Source organism: Scyliorhinus canicula, chromosome 14 (genome assembly GCF_902713615.1).
Source record: "Scyliorhinus canicula chromosome 14, sScyCan1.1, whole genome shotgun sequence".
Taxonomy (NCBI): domain Eukaryota; kingdom Metazoa; phylum Chordata; class Chondrichthyes; order Carcharhiniformes; family Scyliorhinidae; genus Scyliorhinus; species Scyliorhinus canicula.
Genome location: NC_052159.1, coordinates 146,532,000 through 146,559,360, shown reverse-complemented (window position 1 = coordinate 146,559,360; position 27,361 = coordinate 146,532,000). Strand labels below are relative to the sequence as shown.

At 46.8% G+C, this 27,361-nt stretch overlaps 1 protein-coding gene across 3 annotated transcripts in view; it reads left to right on the top strand.

The window, feature by feature from the left end:
• Nucleotides 1-1,117: 1,117 nt before the first annotated feature.
• Nucleotides 1,118-27,361, top strand: part of pibf1 (progesterone immunomodulatory binding factor 1) — a 135,395-nt gene continuing 109,151 nt past the window's right edge. The window contains exons 1-7 of one of the 3 annotated variants that reach the window (XM_038818594.1): nt 1,118-1,192; nt 7,455-7,831; nt 12,472-12,572; nt 13,001-13,199; nt 17,923-18,042; nt 24,325-24,458; nt 26,021-26,129. In XM_038818594.1, the coding sequence (XP_038674522.1) occupies nt 7,580-7,831; nt 12,472-12,572; nt 13,001-13,199; nt 17,923-18,042; nt 24,325-24,458; nt 26,021-26,129 (915 nt within the window). In that variant the 5' untranslated portion in view covers nt 1,118-1,192; nt 7,455-7,579. Of the gene's footprint in view, nt 1,273-7,454; nt 7,832-12,471; nt 12,573-13,000; nt 13,200-17,922; nt 18,043-24,324; nt 24,459-26,020; nt 26,130-27,361 lie in introns of all 3 variants that reach the window. The other 2 variants (XM_038818592.1, XM_038818593.1) reach the window with 2 other exon arrangements.

The window sequence follows — 27,361 nt, the reverse complement described above, 5'->3', positions numbered from 1 at the left end:
CGGGAAATCACATTTTAAAGGGGTCCTCTTCCCCATATCCCCAATCCCCCTTAATTCCAACTCTTTTGTTTTCATTTGTTTCTCTCCTTAGGTTCAGACTGTTGTTAGGCGGTTTATAATTATATTTTATGAGCTGAATTCATCTGGTTTTGGGTGTGAATCAATGTTGTTGGAAATGCTGTGTAGTGTTTGTCCAAAATGCAATGATATGAGGGGGTTGTTGTCTTTATTTTGGTTGCCCAACTTCAGACGCTGGGTGATGATTAAAACCCTTTCCTGACTGAAACTCTCGATTTTTTTTATTCCACTGCTTCTCCCCTCCGCCCCCCGTACTGCGCATTGGAAGTTCTCTTTATTTTTACGGTCTGATCGAAAATGCAGCTGCGTGATACTCAAAAATCACTCATGGTTCGGTCAAGACGGGGAATGTAACCTGATTTGAGGTGAAGCTGTCTTATCTCGTCCTCCAACGCAGGGGGAGCTGCGGGGCACGGTCCTCCGGCGCAGGGAGCGCTGCAGAATGCGGTCCTCCGGCGTGGGGGGCGCTGCGGGACGCGGTCCTCCGGCGAGGGAGGCGCTGCTGAACGCGGTCCTCCGGCGTGGGGGCGCTGCTGAACGCAGGGCGCTGCTGTCGACTCGGTCCTCCGGCTCAGGGGGCGCTGCTGCTGGACGCGGTCCCCCAGCTGCTGCTGGATTTGGTCCTCCGGCGCAGGGGGCGCTGCTGAACACGGTCCTCCGGCGCAGGGGGCGCTGCAGAACACGGTCCTTCGGCGCAGGGGGCGCTGCTGCTGGACGCTGTCCTCCGGCGCAGGGGGCGCTGCTGGACTCGGTCCTCCAGCGCATGGGGCGCTGCAGAACGCGGTCCTCCGGCGCAGGGGGCGCTGCGGGACACGGTCCTCCGGCGCAGGGGGCTCGGGGGATGCGGTCATCCGGCGCAGGGGGCGCTGTTGTGAACGCGGTCCTCCGGCGCAGGGGGCGCTGCGGGACACGGTCCTCCGGCGCAGGGAACTCTGCAGAACTCGGTCCTCCGGCGCAGGGGGCGCTGTTGTGAACGCGGTCCTCCGGTGCAGGGGGCTCTGCGGGATGCGGTCCTCCGGCGCAGGGGGCGCTGTTGTGAACGCGGTCCTCCGGTGCAGGGGGCGCTGCTGGTCTCTCGTTGGCGTTACTCGGGGTCCTATCGGTTGTGGAGGTGGTGAGTGGATGTGGGGGTCGAGGCGGCATTTTCAAGTTGTAGTGAAGGTGTGTTTGGGTTTCTAGCGGTGGTCCAGCTGGGTAAGTCGGTGCCAGTCTGACTCAGCAGACTGGGGTTGGGGAGCTGACTAAGGGAGGGCCACGGTTGCTATGGGCCTGAACAGCCACAACTAACGCTGCTTGTGTGTAAAACAGTTGGCGATCGATCCTCTTCCCTTTGGGGAACAAAAGTTGCTTCAAATGGCGATGCTGTGTTTAAAAGCAACTTTAATTGATTGCATTTCTCTGGCAAATGCTGGAAGTCAGACACAGCTTGGAAATGCACCGGGGGGGGGGGGGGGGACTGGCTAATCGTCCTTATGGGAGGTGGGGGTGTTCCAAATCCTTTCATCCAGACAAAGAATTTACAGTGCAGAAGGAGGCCATTCAGCCCATCAAGTCTGCACCGGCATTTAGAAAGAACACCCTACCTAAGCCCACACCTCTCCCCTATTCCTGTAACCTCACCCACACCTCACCCAATCGTTTTGGACACTAAGGGCAATTTAGCCTGGCCAACCCACCTAACCCGCACATCTTTGGACTGTGGGAGGAAACCGGAGCACCCGGAAGAAACCCACGCAGACACGGGGAGAACGTGCAGACTCCGCACAGTGACCCAAACCGGGAATCGAACCTGGGACCCTGACACTGTGAAGCAACTGTGCTACCATGCTGCCCTTTCAATGCGGATGCTGGAGGATTCCCGAAAAGTTCATTCCTTCGGTCAAGAAAAGGGGAAGGCAGGAGAAAGAACAAGAATCACAAGAACAAAGCAGGACTTTAATAAGAACACGGAAAGTCCGCACCGAGTAAAACAAGGACAAAGTTTATTTGCACAAAGGATGTATGCACTACCCGGTAGATCCCGACCAGGTTCCTTTCTGGTCGGTGCTTTACTGGCCGACCTTGTATACATTGGTTAATTGAGATACACCGCAAAGAGAACGATGAAGATGAATGTTCTCACCCCGTAGGTCCGTGCGGAATATTACAATCCTCCCCCACAAGGTCCGAAGACCACCTCGACGAGCGATGACACAGAGAAGGAGGAGCAATCGGAGGGCTTCAGCATCTCATTGACTCAGATGAGTCATTGTGGAGCTGATGCTCTAGATCAGTCGGTGGTGGACGACCGTCAGGAGGCGACTGAACTATGGAGTCAGCGCCAGACACTTCAAGAGGTTTGCGTCTCCCATTTCTGAGCCGGATGACAAAACACCAGACATGTCGGCGTTGAGAGAGACTGGAGGCGTCATACCCAGGCTGCTTCGGCAATGGAGCCGGAAGATCCAGGACAGGCATCTTTCGAGGCACTTCAGGAGGGAACAATCTCCGTGAACAAATGTGATCTAGGTGCCGTTTCATTAGTTACCCCCGGACCTAAATTTGGTAAGTGACTGATAGCATTTGGTGGACGAAAATCCCAGAGAGCCAGCAAGCACCGTTGTTGAAGTTACGAACAAACACTGCGCCTTCAGGTGCGAAGTGTCAAAGAAGTCGACATCGAAATTGGCAACGCTCTTGCAAATCATGGTTACAGCGCACTTTCACGCCAACATCTGGTAGAATCAAACTGTCATGTACAAAGCCTACGACCCATTAACATTTCGGCGTAGCCTACCCAAGTTACTGAGTGTGGCGTGGTCCTGTACGAGAATAAAAATCTTGCCAGTCTTGCATCCATCGAGCCTGACTTCTGTTTCCTGAGTCCTAATTCAACTCTCTGCCAAACCATTCAATGCTGGATGATGTGGGGCGGTGTAGACGTGGCGAATCTCATTGCTCTTCACAAAACTCTTCACTTGTGATCAAGGCCCCGTTATCAATCATAAGTACCACAGGGATTACGTAGGTGGAAAAATAATGTGCAATCGCTCGATGGTTGCCTGGGATGTGGTCATTATCATCTTGTGGACTTCCTGTCACTTTGAGCGGGCATTCACCAGGATGAGAAACATCGATCCGAAGAAGCGATCGGCAAAATCATTGTGTATGCGAGCCACAATGCAGGGCCACTCCAGTGGTGTTGGGGTGCTGTCACGAAATCTGTGTCCAAACCCGGCCACTAGATGTAGCTTCTCGCCCGTATCTTCATTTTGGACACTCCGGATGTCTGCTGTGAAGGTCCTTCGACGCAACAGCCTGTCCCTTCGCTGGGACAACAACCCTGGTGCCCCACAGGAGGATTCCGTCCTTGCATTCAGCTCTGAGAATTTTGAGGAGAAAGCGGTTAACTCTTCTGGTAGCTGTCGATGCTGCCCACCGTAGAGGACCAGATGTCGCACCTTGGCAAGTACAGGGTCGGTTTGCATCCAGTCACGAACAGACGGGGCGTTGACAGGCAAGGAGTCCATGAAATTCAGGACGTTGTCTGCCGTAGGCGGGATTGCATATGCTATCTGCAGGGGAAGACAGCTCAAGCGTCAGCCTGCGCAGTCTAGGTCCCTGGCCGTGCTCGAAAGAGTATTCGTAAGCAGCCGATAATGGAGCCCTGCGCTGGATCCTCGTAGACACTATTGGCAGTATCGCCTTGTCTTCACGGAAGGGCTGGTGATCGCTGATGATAAAATGGCGACCATCCGACGACATTCATTTCATGGGTGTGTTTGCTGTATGCTGCCCCGACAACAAGTGTGAGAACGAATACAATGAATTTGGAATATTTTAGGCTGCATAGGGGCACTAGACAGGGATGCCTGCTGTCATATGTGTTGGCTATCGAGCCTTTATCTCTTATGCTCCGGGCGTCGAGAGTGGGAGGGCATCGTAAAGGGAGGTAGGGAGCACAGGGTGTCATTGTACGCCGATGATTTGTTGCTGTATGTTTAGAATCCGCTAGAGTGTATGGGGAAAATAATGGACCTAGTGGGAAAGTTTGGAGTTTTCTTGGGTACAAACTGAATGTGACAAAAAGCAAGGTAGTCTCGGTGAATGTCCAGAGAAGGAGTGCAAATTTGGATGCCTTGCCATTTAAGTTGGCCAAAATAAGGTTTCGGTATTTGAGCATAAGTAGAATCTGGCCACGGGTAAAAGGGGGTTTGAGGAGGTGGGATAACCTGCCGCTGTCCTTGGTTCCGCAACAACTTACAGACTGTGAAAAATGAACATTTTGCCGTTTTATTTATTTTTCAATCCCTTCCAATATTCTGTGAAAATCCCCTAGTCACCACACTCCGGCACCTGCTCGGGTACACGGAGGGAGAATTCAGAATGTCCAATTCACCGAACCAGCACGTCTTTCTGGACTAGTGGGAGGAAACCGGAACACCCGTAGGAAACCCACGCTGACACAGGGAGAACGTGCAGACTCCGCACAGAGAGTGACTCAAGCCGGGAATCGAACCCGGGACCCTGGCGCTGTGAAGCAACCACTGTGCTACCATGCCGCCCTGTTCTACTGTGTCACCCTTTGTAAGGGCAGGTAACATGCCTAGGATCCGGAGGGCTTTTTTGCACACAGAGAGGAAGGCGAGGGCTGGCTCCCAAACCTACTGTATTACTAATGGGCAGCGAATGCAGAGAAGGCGAGACGCTGGTTGGAGGAGGGGCGTTCAGAGTGGGTGCAGATGGAAGAGGCCACCTGCATGGTGTCATTCTTAAGGGCCCTGGTGCTGGTACGCCTCCCGTTCTCCCCGGGTAGGTATACCAACCGTCTCCATGTGGTGTTTGTCGCTCAAGATATGGAACCAGCTGAGGCGGCTCTTTGGTGTCGGGTATGTCAGTAGTGGCCCCAGCATGTGGGGATCATAGGTTCATACCAGCAGGGTTCGACATGACATACAGGAACTGGCACAGGGAAGCGGTGGAGCGGGTAAGGGGCCTGTTCATAGAGGGGAGGTTCACGAGCTAGAGGAGTGGCAGGGGAGGTTCCAGCTGCCGGGCGGGAGTGAATTCAAGTACATGCAGGATTTCGTGCGGAAGGAGCTCCCCTCGTTCCCTTAGCTGCTAAAGTATACGCTATTGGAAAAATTGCAAATTCAGGATGAGCTGGGGGAAGGGAGGATTGCAAAGTACAATACAAAGTAAATTTGGATACGAAGAAAGCACCGGTGGGGGAAATAAGACGGAAATGGGAGGAGGAATTGGGAATAGAGCTTTTGCGGCGGGGGCTGGGGTGGAATTATGCACTGAGTAAATTCAACATCCTGTGCCAGGGCATATTTCGTTTGGCCGCAGCCAGGGTCCGGGAGGCAAAAGCGATCGTCCTGAAGATGACAAACGCCGCATCCATGGCCTTGGAGGAACATGATAAAGTTTGCAAAGCCATGAGGATCAACTAAATTGCTCTTGCAGAAGACAGGCATGGACTCAGCAAGCTGAATGAATGCATTCTGTGCTTTAACCACCATTCTATGATTCTTCTGGAGGATTGTACAACTTGAAGAGGTTGTGGAGATAGGGGGGGACAAGGCTATTGAATGATTGGATGCAGGAGAATTTTGGAGAAACACCTGAAGTGGCAAGCCACATGTGCATCTCTCAAGTGCCAGGCAATGACCACATGCAGAAAGAGGAAGTCTACTCTTGACCTTCAGTTTCATTACTGCCATAGAATGCTACACCAGCAACATCCTGAGTGGATCACAATTGACCAGAGATGTGTATGGACTTGCCATATAAATACTGTAGCTCAGGCTTTCCCAACTTTCCGAGCCACGGAATAGTGATCATAGAATTTAGTGATCTCCCAGGTTCATCAGGGAATCCCAAGCGTAATATCGACGGGCTTTTTTTCTTACCGTGAAATAAGTGAGAAAACAAATCAAATGTGAACAAGTTTTTTCGAGCTATATCTATGAGTATATTAGAAATTGGGAAGAGGCACACGGTCACAAATACATTCACCAGCTACATAGTCCCCTCATGTTGACCAGCCTCTGATTGGACAAGTTTTGGATAGTTATATTTCAAATTTTACAAATATGCCTGTCTTGCCACGGAACCCCTGGGAGGCTTCCACAGACATCACTTTGGGAACCCCTGCTGTAGCTACAAGAGCAGGCCCGACTCTCCTCTTAACTCTACAAAGCCTTTTCACCACCTACCAGGCTCAAGACAGGAGTACGATGGATAATTTCTATTTGCCTGGGATGAATGCAGCTCCAACAACATTCGAGAAGCTCAACACCATCCAGGACAAAAGAACCTTGTTGACCAACACCACATGACTCCCTCCACCAATAATGTACAATGGCTTCATGTGTATCATCTGCAAAATGCATTGACTTCTGACGGCATCCTTTCCCAAACCCATGGTTTGTACCATCCAGAAGGTCACGGACAGCAGATTCATAGCAACACCACCACCTTCACATTTCCCTCCCACGATGCACACCATCTTAATTTGCGATCATACTTGGGATTATATCGCCGTTCTTTCACTGTCACTGGGTGAAATCTGGACTTCCCACCTCACAGCATTGTGGGTGTACTTACACTTTACAGATAGCAAGAGCAAAATAGAACATAGAACAGACAGTGCAGAAGGAGGCCATTCGGCCCATCGAGTCTGCACCGACCCACTTAAGCCCTCACTTCCACCCTATCCCCATAACCCAATAACCCCCTCCTAACCTTTTTTGGTCACTCAGGGCAATTTATCATGGCCAATCCACCTAACCTGCACGTCTTTGGACTGTGGGAGGAAACCGGAGCACCCGGAGGAAACCCATGCAGACACGGGGAGAACGTGTAGACTCCGCACAGACAGTGACCCAGCAGGGAATCAAACCTGGGACCCCTGGCACTGTGAAGCCACAGTGCTATCCACTTGTGCTTCCCTAAAATACTACAGGAAGTCTGAAATACAAACAGAAAATGCTGCAAATACTCGGCAGGTCTGTCAGCATCTGTGGAGATAAGAACAGCATTAACGTTCAGGTCTGTGACAGGCCTGAAACGTGAACTCTGATCTTTATCTCCATGTCAGATGCTGTCTGACATGCTGAGTATTTCCGTAAGAACTGCAACTGTTCAAGAAGGCGGCTCACCGCCACCACCTTGAGCAATTAGGGATGGGTAATACGTGATGGTGTTACCAGATATGCCCATGTTCTGTGAATGAATACAAAAAAGAACAGCTACTCCCCTGACTTGGACACAAGAATTTTCAACATGATCATTTTTTATTGGTGTAAACTGTTTTTTCCTGTTCATATTCCTTTTAGAATGCTGCTTTATTAAAACCCAATTTCTATGTTATTTGTAATCTGTTTCTGTAGGTCATTAAGAGGAGGCGATTGGTCCGCCATCACCTTTGAGGAAGAGAGAGTTAAAAATTCTTTATTTCATATTTAAGATCCCGTGTCTTCACCCAGCGTCGCACTAAATCTTCCAGAAGAAAGCCATGTCTCGGAAGAAGTGTAAAGATGATAACAAAGCCCACGTTTCCAGCTCATTTGAGTCTGAGGACATCAGTTTAGAAACGACTGTGCCTACGGATGACATTTCTTCTTCAGAAGAGAGAGAAGCCTCCACTAAAGTCACCAAGCAGCTCATTGAGAGGAAGGAGCTCCTTCACAACCTACAACTCCTGAAAATTGAGTTATCGCAGAAAAACCTGGTCATTGACAACCTGAAGGTGGAATACCTCACCAAAGTAAGCTCTTTTTTTAAAGTAAATTTAGAGTGCCCAATTCATTTTTTCCAATTAAGGGGCAATTTAGCGTGGCCAATCCACCTAACCTGCACATCTTTGGGTTGTGGGAGTGAAACCCACGCAAACACGGGGAGAATGGACAAACTCCAAACGGTCAGTGACCCAGAGCCGGGATCGAACCTGGGACCTCGGCGCCGTGAGGCAGCAGTGCTGACCCACTGCGCCATCGTGCTTCCCTCAAAGTAAGCTCTTTAATGTGCCCTAAAGCATTAACTGTTTCCATAATGCTGATCTGCCCTTGTCAACTAACTAGGAGTCCTACCCTCAGTGAATTTAAAAATAAATAATTTTTACGGGATGTGGGCTTCGTTGACTGGGCCAGCATTTGCTGATCATCTCTAATTACCCTTGAGAAGTTGGTGGTGAGCTGCCTTCTTGAACGGTTGCAGCCCATGTGGTGTAGGTACACCCATTGTGCTATCAGGGAGGGAGTTCCAGGATTTTGACCCAGCAACAGTAAAGGAACGGCGATATAGTTCCAATTCGGCAGGGCAACATCCAAATGGTGGAATATGCTGTTCTTGTTCTTCTAGAAGGTAGCGCTCATGGGTTTGGAAGGTGTTGCCTAAGGATCCTTGGTGAGTTCCTGCAGTGCATCTTGTAGATGGTACACACGACTGACACTGTGTATCAGTGGTGGAGGGAGTGAATGTTTGTGAAAGGGATGCCAGTCAAGCGAGTTGCTTTTTTCTGGATGGTGTGCACTCATTCAGGCAAGTGGAGAATATTCCATCACATTCCTGATATGTGCCTTGTTAGGTGGTGGAGGCTTTGTGGAGTCAGGAGGTGCGTTCCTCGCTGCAGGATTCTTAGCCTCTGACCTGTTCTGATAACCACAGTATTAATGTGGCTCGACTGTTCAGTTTCTGATCAATGATAACCACAGGATTTTGATAGGTGTGGGGATTCAGTGATGGTAATGCCATTGATTGTCAAGGGGCGATGGTTTGATTCTCACTTATTAGAGATGGTCATTGCCTGGCACTTGTGTGGCATGAATGTTACTTGCCACTTGTCAGCCCAAGCCTGGATATTGGCAGTCTTGCTGTATTTGCACGTGGACTGCTTCAGTGTCTTGAGGGGTTGAAAATGGTGCTCAACATTGTGCAATCATCAGCGAACATCCCCACATCTGGCCTTATGTTGGAAGGCAGGTCATTGATGAAGCAGCTGAAGATGGTTGGGTTAAGGACACTACCCGAAGGAACTCCTGTAGTGATGTCCCTGGACGGAGATGACTGACCTCCAACAACCTCAACCAACTTCCTTTCTTTTTAAAAATAAATTTAGAGTACCCAATTATTTTTTTCCAATTAAGGGCCAATTTAGGGTGGCCAATCCACCTACCCTGCATATCTTTGGCTTGTGGGGGTGAGGCCCATGCAGACATGGGGTGAATGCATAAACTCTGCACCAAGAGTGACCCGGGGCCGGGGTTAACCCGGGTCCTCAGTGCCGTGAGGCAGCAGTGCTAATCACTTCGCCACCGTGCCGGCTTTCCATTCTGCTAGTTATGACTCCACCCAGTGAGTATTTCCCCTGATTCCCATTGACTCCAGTTTTTCTACGGCTCCTTGATGCCCTAGTCTATCAAATGCTGCCTTGATGTCAAGGGCGGTCACTCTCACCTTAGCTCTGGCATTCAGCTCTTTGTCGATGTTTGAACCAAGGCTGTAATGAGGTCAGGAGCTGAGTGACTCTGACAGAACCCAAACTTGAGTGTAAGTGAGTAGGTTATTGTTAAGTAAGTGCTGCTTGATAGCACTGTTGGTGACCCATCCCATCACTTTACTGATGATTGAGAGTAGACTGATAGAACTGTAATTGATTGGTTTGCATTTTATGTAGAGGACATACCTGTGCAGTTTTCCACATTGCCAGGTAGATGCCAGTGTTGTAGCTGTACAGGAACAGCTTGGCTAGAGGCACGGCAAGTTCTGGAGCACAAGTCTTTAGTACTATTCCCGGAGTATTTTCAGCATCCAAAGCCTTTTCAGTACCCAGTGCCAGGGGTGAATCATATTGGCTGAAGACTGGCATCTCTGATGCTGGTGGAGTAGACCAATGTGGATCATCCACTCGGCACTTCTGGCTGAAGATTATTGCGAATGCTCCAGACTTGTCTTTTGCACAGATGTGCTGGGCTCCTCCATCATTGAGGATGGGGATATTTGTGGAGCCTCCTCCAGTGGGTTGTTTAATTGTTCCCCACCATTCACGGCTGGGTGTGACAGGATTGCAGAGCTTAGATCTGATCAGTTGGTTGTGGGATCACTTAGCTGTCTCACTTGCTGCTTATGTTGTTTGGCATGCAAGTAGTCCTATATTGTATCTTCACCAGGTCAGCACCTTATTTCTCAGTATGCCTGGTGCTGCTCCTGCCATGCCCTCCTGCAACTCTTCATTGAACCGGGGATGATCTCCTGGCTTGATGGTAATTGTAGAGTCGGGATATGCCAGGCCATGAGGTTACAGATTGTGGCTGAGCCCAATTCTGCTACTGCTGACCCACAGCCCCTCATGTATGCCCAGTCTTGAGTTGCTACATCTGTTCTGGATCTATCCCATTTAGCACAGTGATAGTGCCACACAATACAATGGAGGGTATCCTCAATGTGAAGACAGGACTTTATCTCCACAAGGACTGTGCGGTGGTCACTCCTACCAATACTGTCATGGACAGATGTATCTGCAGCAGGCAGGTTGGTGAGGACGAGATTCCCTCCTCAGCTGTTGCAGACCCAGTCTAGCAGTTATAAGAACATAAGACCATAAGACATAGGAGCGAAAGTAAGGCCATTCGGCCCATCGAGTCCACTCCATCATTCAATCATGGTTGATTTCAACTCCATTTACCCGCTCTCTCCCCATAGCCCTTAATTCCTCGCGAAATCAAGAATTTATCAATTTCTGTCTTAAAGACACTCAACGTCCCGGCCTCCACCGCCCTCTGTGGCAATGAATTATATTTTTAGGACTCAGCCAGCTCGGTCAGTAGTGGGGCTACTGAGCCCTCTTTGTAATGGACATTAAAGTCCCCAACCCAGAGTACATTCTGTGACCCTGGCCACCCTCAGTGCTTCCTCTCAGTGGTGTTCAATATTGATTTGATGTTGAGGACTCCCAGGGTAACTCTCTCGCGACTGTATAACACTGTGCCGCCACCTCTGCTGGGTCTGTCCTGTCGGTGGGACAAGACATACTTGACATACCCAGGATGGTGATAGTGGGGTCTGGGACGTTGTCCGTAAGGTATGATTCCGTGCGTATGAATATGTCAGGCTGTTGCTTGACTAATCTGTGAGACAGCTCTCCCAACTTTGGCAAAAGCTCCCAGGTGTTAGTAAGGAGGACTTCGCAGGTCGATGGGGCTGACTTTGCCGTTGTTAATGCCAGGTGGTCCGTCAGGTTTCTTTTTATTGACTTTGTAGCGGTTTGATACAACTGAATAGCTTACTAGGCCATTTCTGAGGGCATTTAAGAGGGAGCTACATTGCTGTGGATCTGGAGTCACATGTAGGCCAGATCACGTAAGGTTGGCAGATTTCCTTCCCTAAATGACATCAGTGAACCAGCTGGGTGTTTTATACTATTCGAAAATGGTTTTATAGTCATCATTAGACTTTTGAATTCCAGATTTTTTAGATTCAATTTCCACCACATGCCGTGGTGGGATTTGAACCCGGATCCCCAGAGTATTAACCTGGGCCTCTGGATCCCCAGTCTAGTGACAATACCACTAGGCCACTGCCTCCCCAACACTATATTCTCTTTGAATGGAGAAAACAAAATTGGTTCTACCAGTACCTATACTTTCTAACAACATTTATTACACAACAGCAGATTCTTAGAAAATGATTCATGGGACAATCCTGCATTTTTAAAATTTCTGATAGATTGACGGTTGTGGCATCACGAGTGGCAAGTACGAGAATTGCAGGACCAGCTGAAAAAATGTTCCGGACAAGTGGTGTTTCCAGGTTTCAGAAAAGATCTAACAATGTATATATGAGCGTGACTTTTCTTCCAAATATTTTTGAAGTTCCATCCATCTTTGAACTTTCGTGGCCCATTTGTGAGATTTCAAAGACGATTTCAACCTCCACCTTTGTGTCGTTTGGACCCTGCAGAGGTAAACATCATTCTGGATGGTTGTTTTAAACTAATTAAGGGTGACGCAGTGGTTAGCACTGCTGCCTCGCAACAGCAGGGACCCCGGGTTCAATTACAGCCTTGGGTGACTGTCTGTGTGTAGTCTGCAAGTTCTCCCCGTGTCGGCGTGGGTTTCCTCCGAGTGCGCCAGTTTCCTCCCACGGTCTAAAGATGTGCAGGTTAGGTGGGTTGGCCATGCTAATTTGCCCCTTAGCGTCCAATGGTTAGGTGGGGCTGAGGGGATAGGGTGGGGGCAGGGGTTGGGCCTGGGTGGAGTACTCTGTCGGAGGGTCGGTGCAGACCCGAGGGGCCAAATGGCCTCCTTCTGCACTGTAGGGATTCTATGATTCTATGAATTGAGTTCAGCCAGTACACTCCCCGCCCTTGCCTAGAGTGCCTATTTCTCACATTGTTTCTCTGCGGCACAGATAGAAGACTTGGAGGAAAGGCTGAATGATTCCCTTCACCAGAAGCAATTGTTACAGGTCCGTTTGGAGAACCAGCTGAAAGTTCAGCAGGACGATGCCAGGTAAGTCTGCAAACATGTATGATACTGTGATATTTGAAATCTGCTGTCCTGGTAGTCAGTTTTCCAATCTTTAAAATTGCACTCCCTCTGATAGAATCCCTGTGGGTCAAAAAAATGCTTCCAATATAGAATTAATTCAGATTTCTGTTTTTGGTAAGTGAGTGGACATTTAGCGTAAGTGCCAAGATCACCTGAGCCCACTGCTCTATCTGGAGGTGAACTGGAAGGGCGGAAATCAGAACGGCCGGTACATACAAAGTGCAATTTTGAATAGCTCCCTCCGATAACTAAATCATTCTCACACTTTTAGTTCTCTGATCCCAATTCTATCCAGGGTGTTTCAGTTCTGCCACATGGCGGAAAAAGAAAATACATTCATTTGTAAAATAGCAGCCCCTGCTAACAAATGGTTTTACGTTATGGCACAGGAGACGTCAAGATCTTCGCAAACAAGAAATGGAGACCATTTTAGAGAGGCAGAAACAACTTGAAGAGACAAATCAGCAGCTGCAAGAGCGAGCGGGTGACATTCGTCGCAGTTTGCGTGATCTGGAATTGACTGAAGATCAGTATGCAGAGCTGAAAACCAGGTCTGAAGACCAGCTTTCCATCCCTGAATATGTGTCTGTAAGTAAAAGTCGAACAGCGAGATTCCCCGGTAATCTAATTCTTTTAACTGTATAGCACTGTAGACGAAAATATTTAATTGCCATAAACTGCAGTTCTGTACAATTCCCATTAATAGATGGATTTAAACGAATGTGTGGGGTGCATTTAAACATTGGGAAGCATGAAAATATTGTGATCCTGTTGAAAATAGGGAATGTGGAGTAGGGAATGAAGAAACATCCAAGATGAATGGGAGCATTGTGAAGTACTGCATGGGGGGTGGTTAAGTGACTTAATATACAAAATCTAAAGAGCATTACTAAGGCATCACTGTGTAGAGAAGCAGCAGGCAGAGGAACTAACTAAACTCTTTCTCTCAAAGAGCGGGAGCATGGCTGGTTGGCTAAATGGCGGTTCATGTGCTGTAAAATTGTATGATTCTACAAAGCTATTGATTTTTTTGAGGGCTTTTTTCTTTTGTTTAAAAATACAATACAAGAAAGTTAATATACTGTAAGCCTGTCAGCAGCAGTTAATTTTTAATGTATCCTGGATTATGTCCAATTGTAAATTCAATATTCAGTAGTGCACTTAAAAAAAACAATGTGCTGCTTATTTTCCTCCAGTTGTGTTACTGGACCTGCTGTGATAAATTTTGCCCACCAGATGGTGCCATAGTATTGTATTTGAAAATCATTGCGTGGCATCTTCCCATATTTTTTCAGTGTCAGGCTCTGACTGATGCCTGGTCTGTCGCTCTCCAGCAGCACAGACAAGATTTTAGTCCAGATTTTGAGGGTCATGGGAGGCGTGGTTTACGACATCACTAGTAGGGCTGGGCCTGATAGTGCCACATGTACTTTTTGTGGAAATTCAGAAAACGTGTTCTCGACGTCGAGAATCGCGTTTTCTGATTCTCGCGGGATTTTCCGCCCGTGTCGCCGTACCGGCTAATGCGGGCTGAAAATCACCCCCGTTGGCTAGAATTTTCTCATCTGGGGACAAAGTCCCATGGAGGTAGCTAGCGGAGTGTTTCCGTCTGTGGAGGACATGGGAAAATACGCCACATCTTCCAGCCTCAACCTCATTACTTATGTAATTGGGTTTTTGCACCATATTCCATGATGGGGCAGGCTTGACAGCACATAGACCGCCTTGCTATCTGAGTGCCAAATTGAAAACGCGCTAAACATTGCTATTGAAGAAGGTGGATCACCGGAAAAAGAAGATGGATCTCCAGGAACATTCTGAGGCTGGTTGATAGACCTCCTCCAGGACAATCTAATCTGGAACTTATAGATGCTTCCCCCAACCCACTGCTTTGGTGGTACAGAGTTGCCGTTGGTCCCCATCCTAAACTCCGGAGGCAATCCCAGGCATTGTTCACGTGAGTCCTGACATCTGCATGCCACATTGTTCGAAGTGCGTTTCGTGCTGGCATGTTTTACCACTGGCAACGCTAAGAATCAATTGGGCAGCAGCGTGGCATAATGGTTAGCACTGCTGCCTCACGGCGCTGAGGTCCCAGATTCGATATCGCCCTGGGTCACTGTCCGTGTGGAGTTTGCACATTCTCCCCATGTTTGAGTGGGTTTCGCCCCCACAACCCAAAGATGTGCAGGCTAGGTGGATTGACCACGCTAAATTGCCCCTTTATTGGAAAAATGAATTGGGTACTCTAAATTTATTTTTTAAAAAGAGAATCAAAAATGGGTGGTTAAGCCTTTATCTACATGCCATTAGCGGGCTGCAAGTGAGGTTCATGCTGGCCTATAGTGGGTTGCATAATCTGTCATGACAGTCACCAGTGGAAGGTCCTGCCGTAAATTTAGGGCAGCGTAAAACCGATTTTTGGACCTCCCACTGAAATCTGCCCCCTTGCCCGGGGGGGGGGGGGGGGGGGGGGGGGGGGCCTCAGGAGAATTCCATCTATTATCTCGATTGAAAGTATTTTCTACAGAACGTGCCTTTTGCATCTTACTCTGAATTTAAATGGCATGCATTAAATATCTCTTCAGAAGCAGTTGGGTTCCTCTTCAACAATAACATCTTGCATTTATAGAGATTCTTTAATGTAGATAAATGATCCTAAGGTTCATCCCTGAAACGGAATGTTGGTCCCCACTAGGCCATTGTCAGACAATTTGAAGTGATGCTGTAAAGGTGAGTTAAATAATTTAGTTTTGGAAGCAGGAATAGCGATCTAGCAGTAGAGGTGATAAGGTTTAAAAGCAAATGGCTGAAACTCCGGCTACTAATAGAGGTGTGGGGCTGGGGGTGGTTAGTCTAGGCCCAATTCAGAGGACCAAATGGGGTGTGTGGCTGGTAAATGTGGTAGACAATGGTTGGCCCAAGACTTTTAGGGGATTTATAGATGTGTAGAGGATTTTTAATCTTATTGAAAATAACGAGTGAGGGTGACAGGATTTTGGTTGAAATAGAATTTCTGGTGGATTAAGGCTAACATTGCAGCATGTGCAAGGAGAGACAGCATGGAGGGAAGAAAAAGAAAATAAATAAAGGAGGAGTTGAGAACAAATTGAGAGAATGGGTGTGTTTATCACAGAGTGAGGGAAACATGAATGATTGTCAGTCAACGACAGGATGAAGAGAGAGCGAGATCCCAGGAGAGAAAGAATGGAAAGAAGTGTCATCTGAACAAAACCATACCCTCGCCATGAATTCAATCCCTTTATTCAGCCACTATCTTACATTGAACCAGAGTGTTTGCAACCCCTGTAACCTCTTGACCTCACATTGAACGTCTGACTCCATATCCCGCAAAGTACAAGCCTACCCTCACCTCCCGAACTTTACCCATCTCTGTTGCTGCTTCAGCGCAGCTGCTGTTCAAACCCTCTTCCTCACCTCTATCATAGGGGGAGCAAGGTGGCACAGTGGTTAGCACTGCTGCCTCGCAGCGCTAGGGATCCGGGTTCGATTCCGGCCTTGGGTGCTTGTCTGTGTAGAGTTTTTATGTTCTCCCTGAGTCTGCATGGGTTTCTCCGAGTTCTCCAGTTTCCTCCCACAGTCCAAAGTTGTGCAGGTTAGGTCGATTGGCCACGATAAATTGCCCCTTACTGTCCAAAGATGTGTAGGTTAGATGGGATTATGGGGATTGGGTGGAGGCGTGGGCCTAAGTAGTGTGTTCTTTCAGAGGGTCTGTGCAGACTCCATGGGCTGAATGGCCTCCTTCGGTGCTGTAGGAGCTCTATGGTTCTAAGTCCAGGCACACTATTTTCCTGGCGAGGCTCCCATCCTCAAGCCTGCCATAACCAAAACCCTGCAGGTCCCAATTCAGTCCTGCACCAAGTCCTGCTCACTCAACATCCTTGGCTCACCATCCACTAATCCCTTTTTAAAAAATATTCTCATCCTTTTGTTTAAGTGCCCCAGCGGCCTCATCCCTTCCTTACCTCTGTAACCTTCCCCCACCCCTTCACACCTCTTCTTCCTCCAACTCTGGCCTCTTCTGCATCTCCCAATCTTTTCAATCTAATATTGACAACCATGCCATCATCTATCTTAAAGTCTGGATTTTCCTCCCTACACCGCTCTGCTTTTTCACCTCCCTCTCCCTTGTTTAAGACCCACCTTAAATCCCACCTCTCTCTTCCAGCCTATAGTTGACCCTCCAAATAGTTTTACGACTTGGTGGTCCTTGCAGTGTTTTTCTCCTTAAAGGTGTCATATAAATGCAAGTAGTTAAATTGTTAAAATAAGTTGTTGTCAAATACATCTTAAGCTGACTTTAGAGTCACTGATGTAAGCAAGTGAAATGGTTAGTCATGCTTTCAACAAAACTGCCGTATACAGATTGAGGGGCAGATATATCTAAGAAAGGCCATGAGCAAGAACATAAATCAGTGTGGCTGAACCAAACTGCAGTTATGGACCTTAACATCTAACCAAAACACTTTATCATATCCTACTGTAATATGATAACGTTCTGCTGTCATGAAGAAGTAAATTATATATATATTTATTTTCATAATTTTAGAGAAGGCTTTTGTTTACACTCTGTTTAAAACTCCTATCGCCCGTAACTTCCTGACTCCCCAACGTCGGATTTGGGGGGTAACCTAAAGATGTGCTGGGGAACGTTTCTTGGAAGTTCCCAGTAAGGGTTTATGCAGCAATTGTCCAGTAGAACGAACTTCACCTGGACAATTTAAATCACTAACTTTGGACGGTTCTACCTGTGTTACACTAGTACACTGAATCAGTTAGAAGAAAGAAAAGCGCTTCTAATTTCAGCATAACTATCTTAAACACCCAGTCTGAGCCCTGCATGGGACACCCCCATCCTCCATAGGATCGCTCCCGCCCCAAACCTCCAACCAACCAAATCTCATCCACTTGCCTGATGGCTGGGCATCTTCTCCTTGGCCTGTCAATTTCACCGGGCCCGATAGACCTACCTGCTTTCCGACAGCCGGTTCAGTAAAAAAGGGGTCGTGGTGTTGCACTGCGCTGCGGCTTTCAGGGTCTCTTTTGCAGCAGGACCCAAGCAGCTCCAGCTTGCGGGGGTTTCAGCCACGTTTTCCAGAGCGGGTAAGCACAGTTAAACTCTTGGAATTCCATCGGACAATTTGCGCTGCTGGTTGGAAGTTATGATCCTCTGTCCATGAAGCATCATTGGGGGAATAGACCCTATTGCGTAAATTGTGGAAGGTAGTACATGTAATTACGGTATCATAATGTTTGTAATCATCTATCATACCATCATTCTTATCGCTAGTTACGATTTTATGAAGTGGTGAAACCTTTGAGAGAAGACATTGAAGAGGTTCGACGAAAGAGAACCAGTCTTTGGGAAGAAAGCAACAGCCAGAAAAATCAATTGAACAGCATGATTGAGGTGGGTAACTCTTGATGTTTTTTTAAATATCTGAACGTCTTAGCGTCCTCATGTTTGTAGCTACTTACAGTGCAGCCATTCCTGTGTGGATTTATTTAAACAAATAGTTTGCACAGACAGTGTTTTTCTTGTAAAGATTTGCACTGTTCATCTCACAACTACTTATAAAAAAACAAACATTATTTCCACATTCTGATCTGTATATTCAGGCAACCTTTTGGATGGACCACGCTTTTTAAATTGTATGGTGTTATCTCACAACCTTTTGTAAATTTTTCGATCTTACGGGCAGAATAGATAATTTAACGGACCATTAAAAGGTCCGTTAACCTGAGGCGGGAATTTATGGTCTGGGTGCGGAACAGAAGAATCCTGCCATTTATCTTTCTAAAGAGTAGTTTCTCACATTCTGTTGTGTATTTTCCAGAGTGCATTTTGTTAGACTGCAGCTTCTGCTTTCCTCTGCCAAATGTTTTGCAGTTTAATTTCACTCTCTAACTCCCAATCCACTCATGGCTCATATTTATGTCACTCCTGTTGTTGAATTTCCTTCCTGTTAACTCTTTCTGAATCACGGATCCTTATTGCTGATGGATGTGGATGGCTTAAAAAGCAGTGATCGTCCAAACAGTCGACTGGCACCACACCGAGAGTTTGTCCGATATAATCCCTACAGTGCAGAAGGTAGCCATTTGGCCCAACGAGCCTGCATTGCTCCTTGGAAAGAGTACTCTACCTTGGCCCACTCTTCCCTGCGCTATCCTCATAACCCCACGCATTGATCTTGGCCAATCTATTTAGCCTGCACACCTTTGGACTGTGGGAGGAAACCAGAGGAAACCCATACAGATACTGGGGGAACGTGCAAACTCCACACAGACAGTCACCCAAGATCGGAATCAAACCCAGGTCCCTGGTACTGTGAAGCTGCAGAGCTAGCCACTGTGCTACATGTTTGTTTATTAGCTTCATACAAGAAAACATCAGTCTTAATCCATTAATATAAACTTATTTTCAAATAACTACTTGTCCTTATCGCTGTTAATATAACTATCACCTTAAAAAAAATGTTAAATCCTCTTGTTTTGGTTTCCATCTTGTAGCTGTTCTGCTTCAGCTGGTAGTGCCAGGCAGGTTTGACAGCCCTTTAGCTTTCGACCTGTCAGTATTCACAGTCAACAAGATGAAGTTGAGAGCCCTTAGCACTGCGGAATTGGGAGAGCAGGTGGTGTGTGATGACCTGAACAAACTGAAGCAAAGCCAATTGAAACTGCTATATTGTTTAGGGCCCAATCTGACATTGGATTCAGCCCGCATTTCCATGCCAAAGCAAAATCAGCTCTTACTGATGTTGCGGTTATAGTATGAATGCATTCCAAGACTGATGGGGTGAAAGGAAGGCATGTTTCTATTGGGATGGCCATTTGCAGTATTCCAAATGTTGTAGTCCCCCATAGTGTCCTGTCCAAGGTAAACCTCTGTGGGGACGGTAGCATTATAATGTTACTGGACCTGCAATCCAAAGACCTGGATTAATGCTCCGGAGGCATGAGTATAAAACCCACCACGGCAGCTGGAGGAAATTTAATTAATAAATCTGAATCAAATGCTAGTCATCAATAATAGCCATGAAAACGACTGGTTACCCATTTGGTTTACCGCAATCTTTACCTAGTCTGACCCACGTGTGATTCCAGACTCTCAGAAATGAGAGAGTGACATGTAGACCAGACCAGGTGAGGGTGGCAGATTTCCCTCCGTAAAGAACATTACAGAGGGGTTTTACAACATTTAATGATATTTATCATGGTCATCATTACGGAGACTAGTTTTATGTTCCAGACTTTATTAAATGCAAACAAATTCCACCAGCTGCCATGGTGGGATTCAGTTCCCCAGAGCATTAGTCTGGAGCACACGATTATTAGCCCAGTGACATTACCAATATACTGCGATCTCTTTGTGAGAGGTGAAGCTGAATACAGAAACGTGAGCTGCTGAAACTGATCTACAATAGTGGATTGCGTAACAATTCAGGCAAACATTCATGTTTCTGTGTAATATGATAGAAATTAGTTTTCTCCTGGTCTTAATGCGTGACACCATCTCCAAAATTGGACAGATCATTTTACCTGGAGGCTTTCTAGTTTTCAAAGCTGTATTTACAGGCATTTATTAATTTTCTATCATTGTGACTTAATCTGTCAACCCTACATCTTGGTTTATCAGCAAAGTATTGTGGAGACTGGACAGTTTATTCTTCTTCGAAGCTTTGTCCATCACTTTAATTTGATCTTTCAGCTATATTCTACAAAAAGTACTGATATTTTACCCGGAACCTAACTATGGCCTGTGAAACATGGCTGAGTCAGACATGCACTAAGGTTTTTTTAATGCTATTTGGGAAGCGGTGAAACAATACAACTGCAACTTTTAAAGAAACCTGTTTTAAGTCTTTGACATTATCTTGATAAATATTAGCTTGATACAGTGGTGTTCATCGTTCCTATAAGCAGTCTGAGCATCATCTAGTTTGGGGTGTAACTGTACTACCCAGCTACATAATAGCACAATGCAGAGGGGTGAAAGTAGAAAAACAGCTGGCAAGACGAGGCCAGTTATTATAGAATTTACAGTGTAGAAGGGGGCCATTCGGCCCATTGGGTCTACACCGGCCCCTGAAAGAGCACCATACCTATGCCCACACCTCCACCCCATCCCAGCAACCCCATTTAACTTTTGGACACTATGGGTCAATTTAGCGTGACCAATCGACCTAACCCGCACATCTTTAGACTGTGGGAAGAAACTGGAGCACCTGGAGGAAACCCACGCAGACACTGGGTGAATGTGCAAACTCCGCACAGACAGTGACCTAAGCCAGGAATCGAACCCGGTCCCTGCCGCTGTGAAGCAACAGTGCTAATCACTGTGCTACCATGCCGCCCCTGAATTATCAATTGTTTAGCAGTTTCCTTTCATATCTTGTGAAAATATACAGTTCTAGTTATGATCAGACTTGCTTCATCAAGTTGCTTATCCACCAGACTTGCGACGTTCAATTTATGAAGCTGGGCCCAATCATGGGCCACCCGGACTCCCCTCTGGGCCTAACGGAGCTTCCAACTCTTCCCATCTCATCCCCCACCACTAGAAGCTCCAACCCATCTCAAACATTACGTTACCTTTATCTGGGGGCGAAACCCAAACCACCGCTAGAGTCCCTAACCTGGATAATCTCCCGGGAGGCTTCCTCCTGTCTCAGCTGATGAGCTAACAGACAGCTGGCTTTTTCCCCATACTCATAAAAGACCCGCTCGAATGCCGCATCTGTCTCACTGCCTTCCCTGTAGACCAGAGATCAAACTGTCTACATGTGATATTACAATTATCTACATGTGATATTACAAAATAATGGATGCACTATGCGTCCCCATCAGTGGGTCATCTTAGTATTTTTATCAAAAATTCCCATTTCGCAATAAATTTTACACCACAACCCATATTACCCACAATAGATGATATACAAAACCAACAAATCAAAACCCCCACCAATCAAAACTACCCCTTCCAGCACGGCATGGTACCACAGTGGGTAGCACTGTTGCTTCACAGCGCCAGGGTCCCAGGTCCAATTTCCGGCTTGGGTCACTGTCTGTGTGGAGTCTGCACATTCTCCCCGTGTCAGCGTGGGTTTCCTCCGGGTCCTCCGGCTTCCTCCCACAAGTCCCAAAAGACGTGCTGTCAGGCAAATTGGTCTTTCTGAATTCTCCCTCTGTGTACCCGAACAGGTGCTGGAATGTGGTGACTAGGGGATTTTCACAGTAACTTCATTGCAGTGTTAATGTAAGCCTACTTGTGACAGTAAAGAGTATTATTATTCCACCAAGAGAAGAAAGACAACCAAAAACAAACCCCAGATCGACATTCAGAATCAGTGATATGGTGCTGAATGAGGAGACCCAAAAGCTTACCAGTTGGGGCAAGACCCAAACATGTGTGTGTGATTGGCCGGCCCCCAGAACACCGATCGCACCTGTCTTCTACCTCCAGAAAGAAACCACTCATCCTAGTTTTAGGCAGACGCGCCCATAAATTGGATTAGATCAAGCTGCGCACATGAAGATGTGGAGTTCACCCTGCTAAGGACCTCACTCCACACCTCATTATCCATTTCCCCCTCCCACTTGTCCTTCACCCCATCTGCCAAGTCCAAATCCTCAGACAGAACTCACCTATAAATACCGGACATGCTACCCTCCTCCTCCGACCCTGTCAGCGAAAGGATCCTTTCCAACATAGATGTTCATGGTGCCATGGGAAATGTTGGAAAGGCCACCCGTACAAAATTCTTTATCTAGAGATTCCTGAACGAGCTTAGCCCTACGTGCCCACATTTCGGCAACAGTTCCTCCAAGCAGGCAATCCATCTCTCCACAAACAAATCATCGAATCTCTCAAGTCTCTTACCTTCCCACACCCCAAACGTAGCGTCCAATCTCGACGCCTCAAATTAAGGATTAGCACCGATAGGGGTCATCCTCGAAACGGATCCAAGCTTAAAATGCTGCCTGCATTGTCTCCGAATCCTTAAAGTGGGCTCGGCCACCGGGTTCGTGGAGTACCTTGCCTGAGAAAATGGAAGCGAGGCCATCACCAGTGCACCCAAACTCGATCCCCTATACAACCTCACCTCTGTCCCCATATGAAGCCTGGGTCACTGCACCACCCCAGCACTTTCTCAGCATTGACCGCCCCAATAATAATAAAGCAAATTGGGCAATGCTAGGCCACCTGACTGCCTATTTCTTTGAAGAACTACTCTACGGAGCCTCAGGGTCTTGCCCGCCCATATGAAGGATGAGATCAACCTATTGACCCTCCCAAAGAAAGTTTTAGGGAGGAAGATAAGCAATTTAAATAAAAATAAAAATCTTGGAAGAATATTCAATTTTATACACTGGATTTTGCCCGCCAAGGACAGGGGAAGGTTGTCTCAACTTTGGACTTAACCCTATCCACCAGACTTGCGAAGTTCAATTTATGAAGCTGGGCCCAATCATGGGCCACCCGGACTCCCAAATACCTGAAGCTTGAGCTGGCCAAGCAAAAAGGCAACACCCCCAAGTTGGCTCTTCTCCCTTGGGGGGGTTAACAAAAAAACATTTGTTCTTTTCCAGATTCAACTTGCAACCTGAAAATGAACCAAAGCTCCTCAATACCTCCACATCTCCTCTGGGCCTAACGGGGCCTCCAACTCTTCCCATCTCATCCCCCACCACTAGAAACTCCAACCCATCTCAAACGTTACGTAATCTTTATCTGGGGGCGAAACCCAAGCCACCGCTAGAGTCAGCTGGCTTTTTCCCCATACTCATAAAAGACCAGCTCGAATGCCGCATCTGTCTCACTGCCTTCCCTGTAGACCACAGATCAAACTGTGTCTGCAGCTTCTTCCTGTTTGGCAGGATAGGTTAGGGTAGGGTCACACGAGTACCTCCAGGATATCACCCACCAACCTCTGCCGCTCCACCCTTACTTCCCTGTCCATATGCACCATATACAATGAATTTCTCCTCCAATCACCGCCTTCAAGGATTCCCAAAGTGTGGAAGGCGAGACAGAATTATTCCTATTGAATTTTGCATACTCACTAATGGCAGTCATCTCAGTTTGCACAAACAGAAATAACTCCAAAATGCAGAATTTCTGAACCTGCCATTTGCTGGATCGTAATGCCTGCCTGTGCATCTCTGTCTTTACTTTTATCTCTACGTTGACAAGTAGAAGAAAGGACCTGTGACTGGCGTCCCCGCCAAGTGTCTGGAACGGGCCAGGTAGCTGTAAGCTATTTAGCAATTCCTGAGACGAGCCAGGAAATAATTAGTGTTTACAGATTTTGAAGATAGATTATATTTTCACATGAGGGCGGCGGCACGGTGGCCCAGTGGTTAGCACTGCTGCCTCACGATGCTGAGGACCCGGGTTCGATCCTGGCCCCGGTCACTGTCCCTTTGCACATTCTCCTCGTGTTTGCATGGGTCTCACCCCACAACCCAAAGAAGTGCAGGCTAGGTGGGATGGCCACGTTAAATTGCCCCTTAATTGGGAATTGGGTACTCTAAATTTTAAAAAAGTGTCTTTTCACCGCCTTGGTCCTTTTTTGAGTTAGTGAGACCCTTTTCTGTGGAAATATGGCCAATTTAGAGCCATGATGCCATGCTAAATGATTCGTGCACATTTTGTTTAGCACTTGACCTATGACACACTTAAAATCTTTAGAGCTATGAATCTGAAAGGAGATCTCGCTCCGATCTTGAAGTCCGTTGTCAGCGCCTTACCTTGGAACTAGCAGACACCAAACAACTTATTCAGCAAGCAGACTACAAGAGAGAGAACTACGACCGAGTGAAGCAGTAAGTACACTCATTGGCAATCTCTTTGGTAGTTGTTTTGGGCCAAAACCTGATATGGGATAAAGGTAATACCCATTTTACATCTGTCAAAATCCCGCCTGGTACTCAGCAGTCTCGGATATGAGTTGCTCTTCAATGCCATGATCTATTTTGTGAGGTGGTTAATTTTGACTATTTGAAAGCAAACTTCCTCAGGTTTTTAAAACTTTTGGTTTGACACCACATTGGAATTGTACTCCCTAGTGGCATTAAAATCAAGTGGCATGAGGTGTCCTGCAAGTATGTCATACCATTCCATTGCATATATTACAGTTCACTCGGGGGATTGAGATTTAGTCGTAGAAACCCCTACTGTGCCGAAGGAGGCCATTTGGTCCATCAAATCTGCACCAACCCTCTGAAAGAGCACCCAATCTGAGTCCAGTCGTCCGCCCTATCTCTGTAACCCCACCTAACCTTTTGGACACTAATTTGGCCAATCCACCTAAACTGCACATCTTTGCATTGTGGGAGGAAATCCGCGCAGACGCAGGGAGAATGTGCAAACTCCACAAGGGCAAGAACCTTGGTTGGAATTGAACCCGGGTCCCTGGAGCAGTGAAGCAGCAGTGCTAACCACTATGCTATGGTGCCGCTGTGGCCATGCACCTTTTAAATGCTTGCATTGTGGAGCTATTGAAAGTGATAGTAGAATCTCCAACTTTCCATCAATTACATGGTTGACCAGTAATCTCTGGTCTTACTGCCTGCCATTGGCGTACATTGGAAGGATAGCAAGTTGGTACTCATCCTGTTCGACAGCATTATGAATGTACCTTTCTTGGCCACCAAGGTCTGGGGTGGGACTCAAACCTGGGCTTCTGGCTCAGAGACAGGAACCGTACCCACTGCACCACAATGCCTCCATATTCTGGTATTAACTCTGGAATTATATTGTCACGTGTGTACCTGCCACCCTGCTTTTGGAAGACTGAAATGTAAAATTTCATTTAATTTGATCAGACATAGGATTTGTTAAAGTGTCTGAATGTATGCCAAGTGGAAGACTTCTAATATATTACAAGACACTGAACTGTGCCAAATATTCCTGTGAGTTGCCTTATTTGCATCTCTGTATATATCCTGCAGGTGAGTAGTTAATAAACAGTTCAAGCATTGACTTTAGTTCTACTGAATCATGATGTAACAAGAATGAAAAGTCAGCGCTACCTATTGGATATCAGTGCCCTTCAGAAACATGACGCAAATATTTAACGTCTAATTTTGTAATTTAAAAAAATGTTCATATAGCATTTTGCTTTAAACATTTTGACATAAAAACAATACTCAACACTTGACACAGGAAGTAAACTTAATGGGGTTAGATGGTTGCAGCTATTTGCACGAGATGTACTTTGCATGTCTACACAGAAACAAAGTCTGTGATGAAACCTCATAATGATTGTTTGTCAATGCTGAGACATCTGCTGAGGTTTAGGAATGAGAAATGTATTTGAGTTGTTTTTAACTTTGCACATTATAGTTATTTTGTGTCTGGTCACATTCCATGTGATTTGTTTCAGTGAGAGAGATGTGCTTGATCGGGAGGCTTCCGAGCTCAGGAAAAAACTAGAATTGCTTGAAATCACACATAAGGCACAAACTAAGGAAAGAAATGACTTAACCAAAGAGGTATGACCATCAATCTGCCCTTACTACTCTCGGGGTTAATGTAATTTTATAATTCTCACTGAATGTTTAGTGATTCGTTTTTTCCTTCAGTTGCTATGATCCTGGACCAGACCCCCAAAGTTAGGGACCAGTAACACTTAATTTAAAGTACACAAAGTTTGAGATTCAAGACACTAGCTACGAGAATAAAGCCACAAGATTCCACAGGTTTTGAATAAACAAAGATACACTTTACTACACAAGGTTCGAAAGATCAAACAATTTACAATATTTATCTTATACTCTGACATTCAGGGTTACTAGAAGGTACTTGTGAATTAAAAGGCAAATGATGGTTAATGATGACTTTAATGATGGTTATCATTGACACACTACACGGCACAGCAAATGGCAGATGTGACCAAAATAGATTCCATGGATTTCTCAACCCATACAGACATAAGTAAACATTGCGTGAACCAGTCTCATTGAAACTGTCTTTCTGACACAAGGGATTCCAGTCTTCAACTTTGAAGAAATCACCTTGGAATTCTTTCCAAAGGTTGCTCCAACTCAGAAGGCCTTAATGACGGCTCGTGTCGTAGGTTTTCAATCTCATCTACCAAGACTCCATTCCCTTGGATTCCTGAGTCTGCACTCACAAACCAAATTTCAGCTCTTTGACCACACCAGGAAGAATATTGGCCCAATGGCCTGTAGTACGGAGTCACCGATTGTCTGCTACCTTCTTAGATCTTCAGGACTTCTCCCAAGCCCACTTGGATTGCCTGGACTTTACCTGAGCTGCCTGAACTTAAGGTCTGTCACCTACAGTCCTTTCTGCTTGAAGCTTCTTTTTCTGCTCTTTCATGTTAGCCTTTCTCTGAATGTGGTACTCCGCTTCCAGCTGCATGATCTGAGTTTTCGCATCTTTCTATTTCTTTCTTCATGTGGAAGCCCTAAGAACCTCAGCCCACTCCCGGTCCCCAGAGACATGGACTCCTAGTGGCTGCCTGGACTTGGGGGTTTCCAATCCCTCTCACACAGACACACACACACACACACACACACACACACACACCCCCCCCGGGCTCTCTGACGTGAGTCTGACTTTCAAAAACCCAATTTTAGTTGTCAGGAAATCTAACAATACGACACTTGTTGTTAGCATTGACTCAGTGGTAACACTCTGTCCTCTAAGTCAGAAGGTCTTATGTTCAAGTTCTGTTCCAGAGACTAGAGTACGTAAGTTG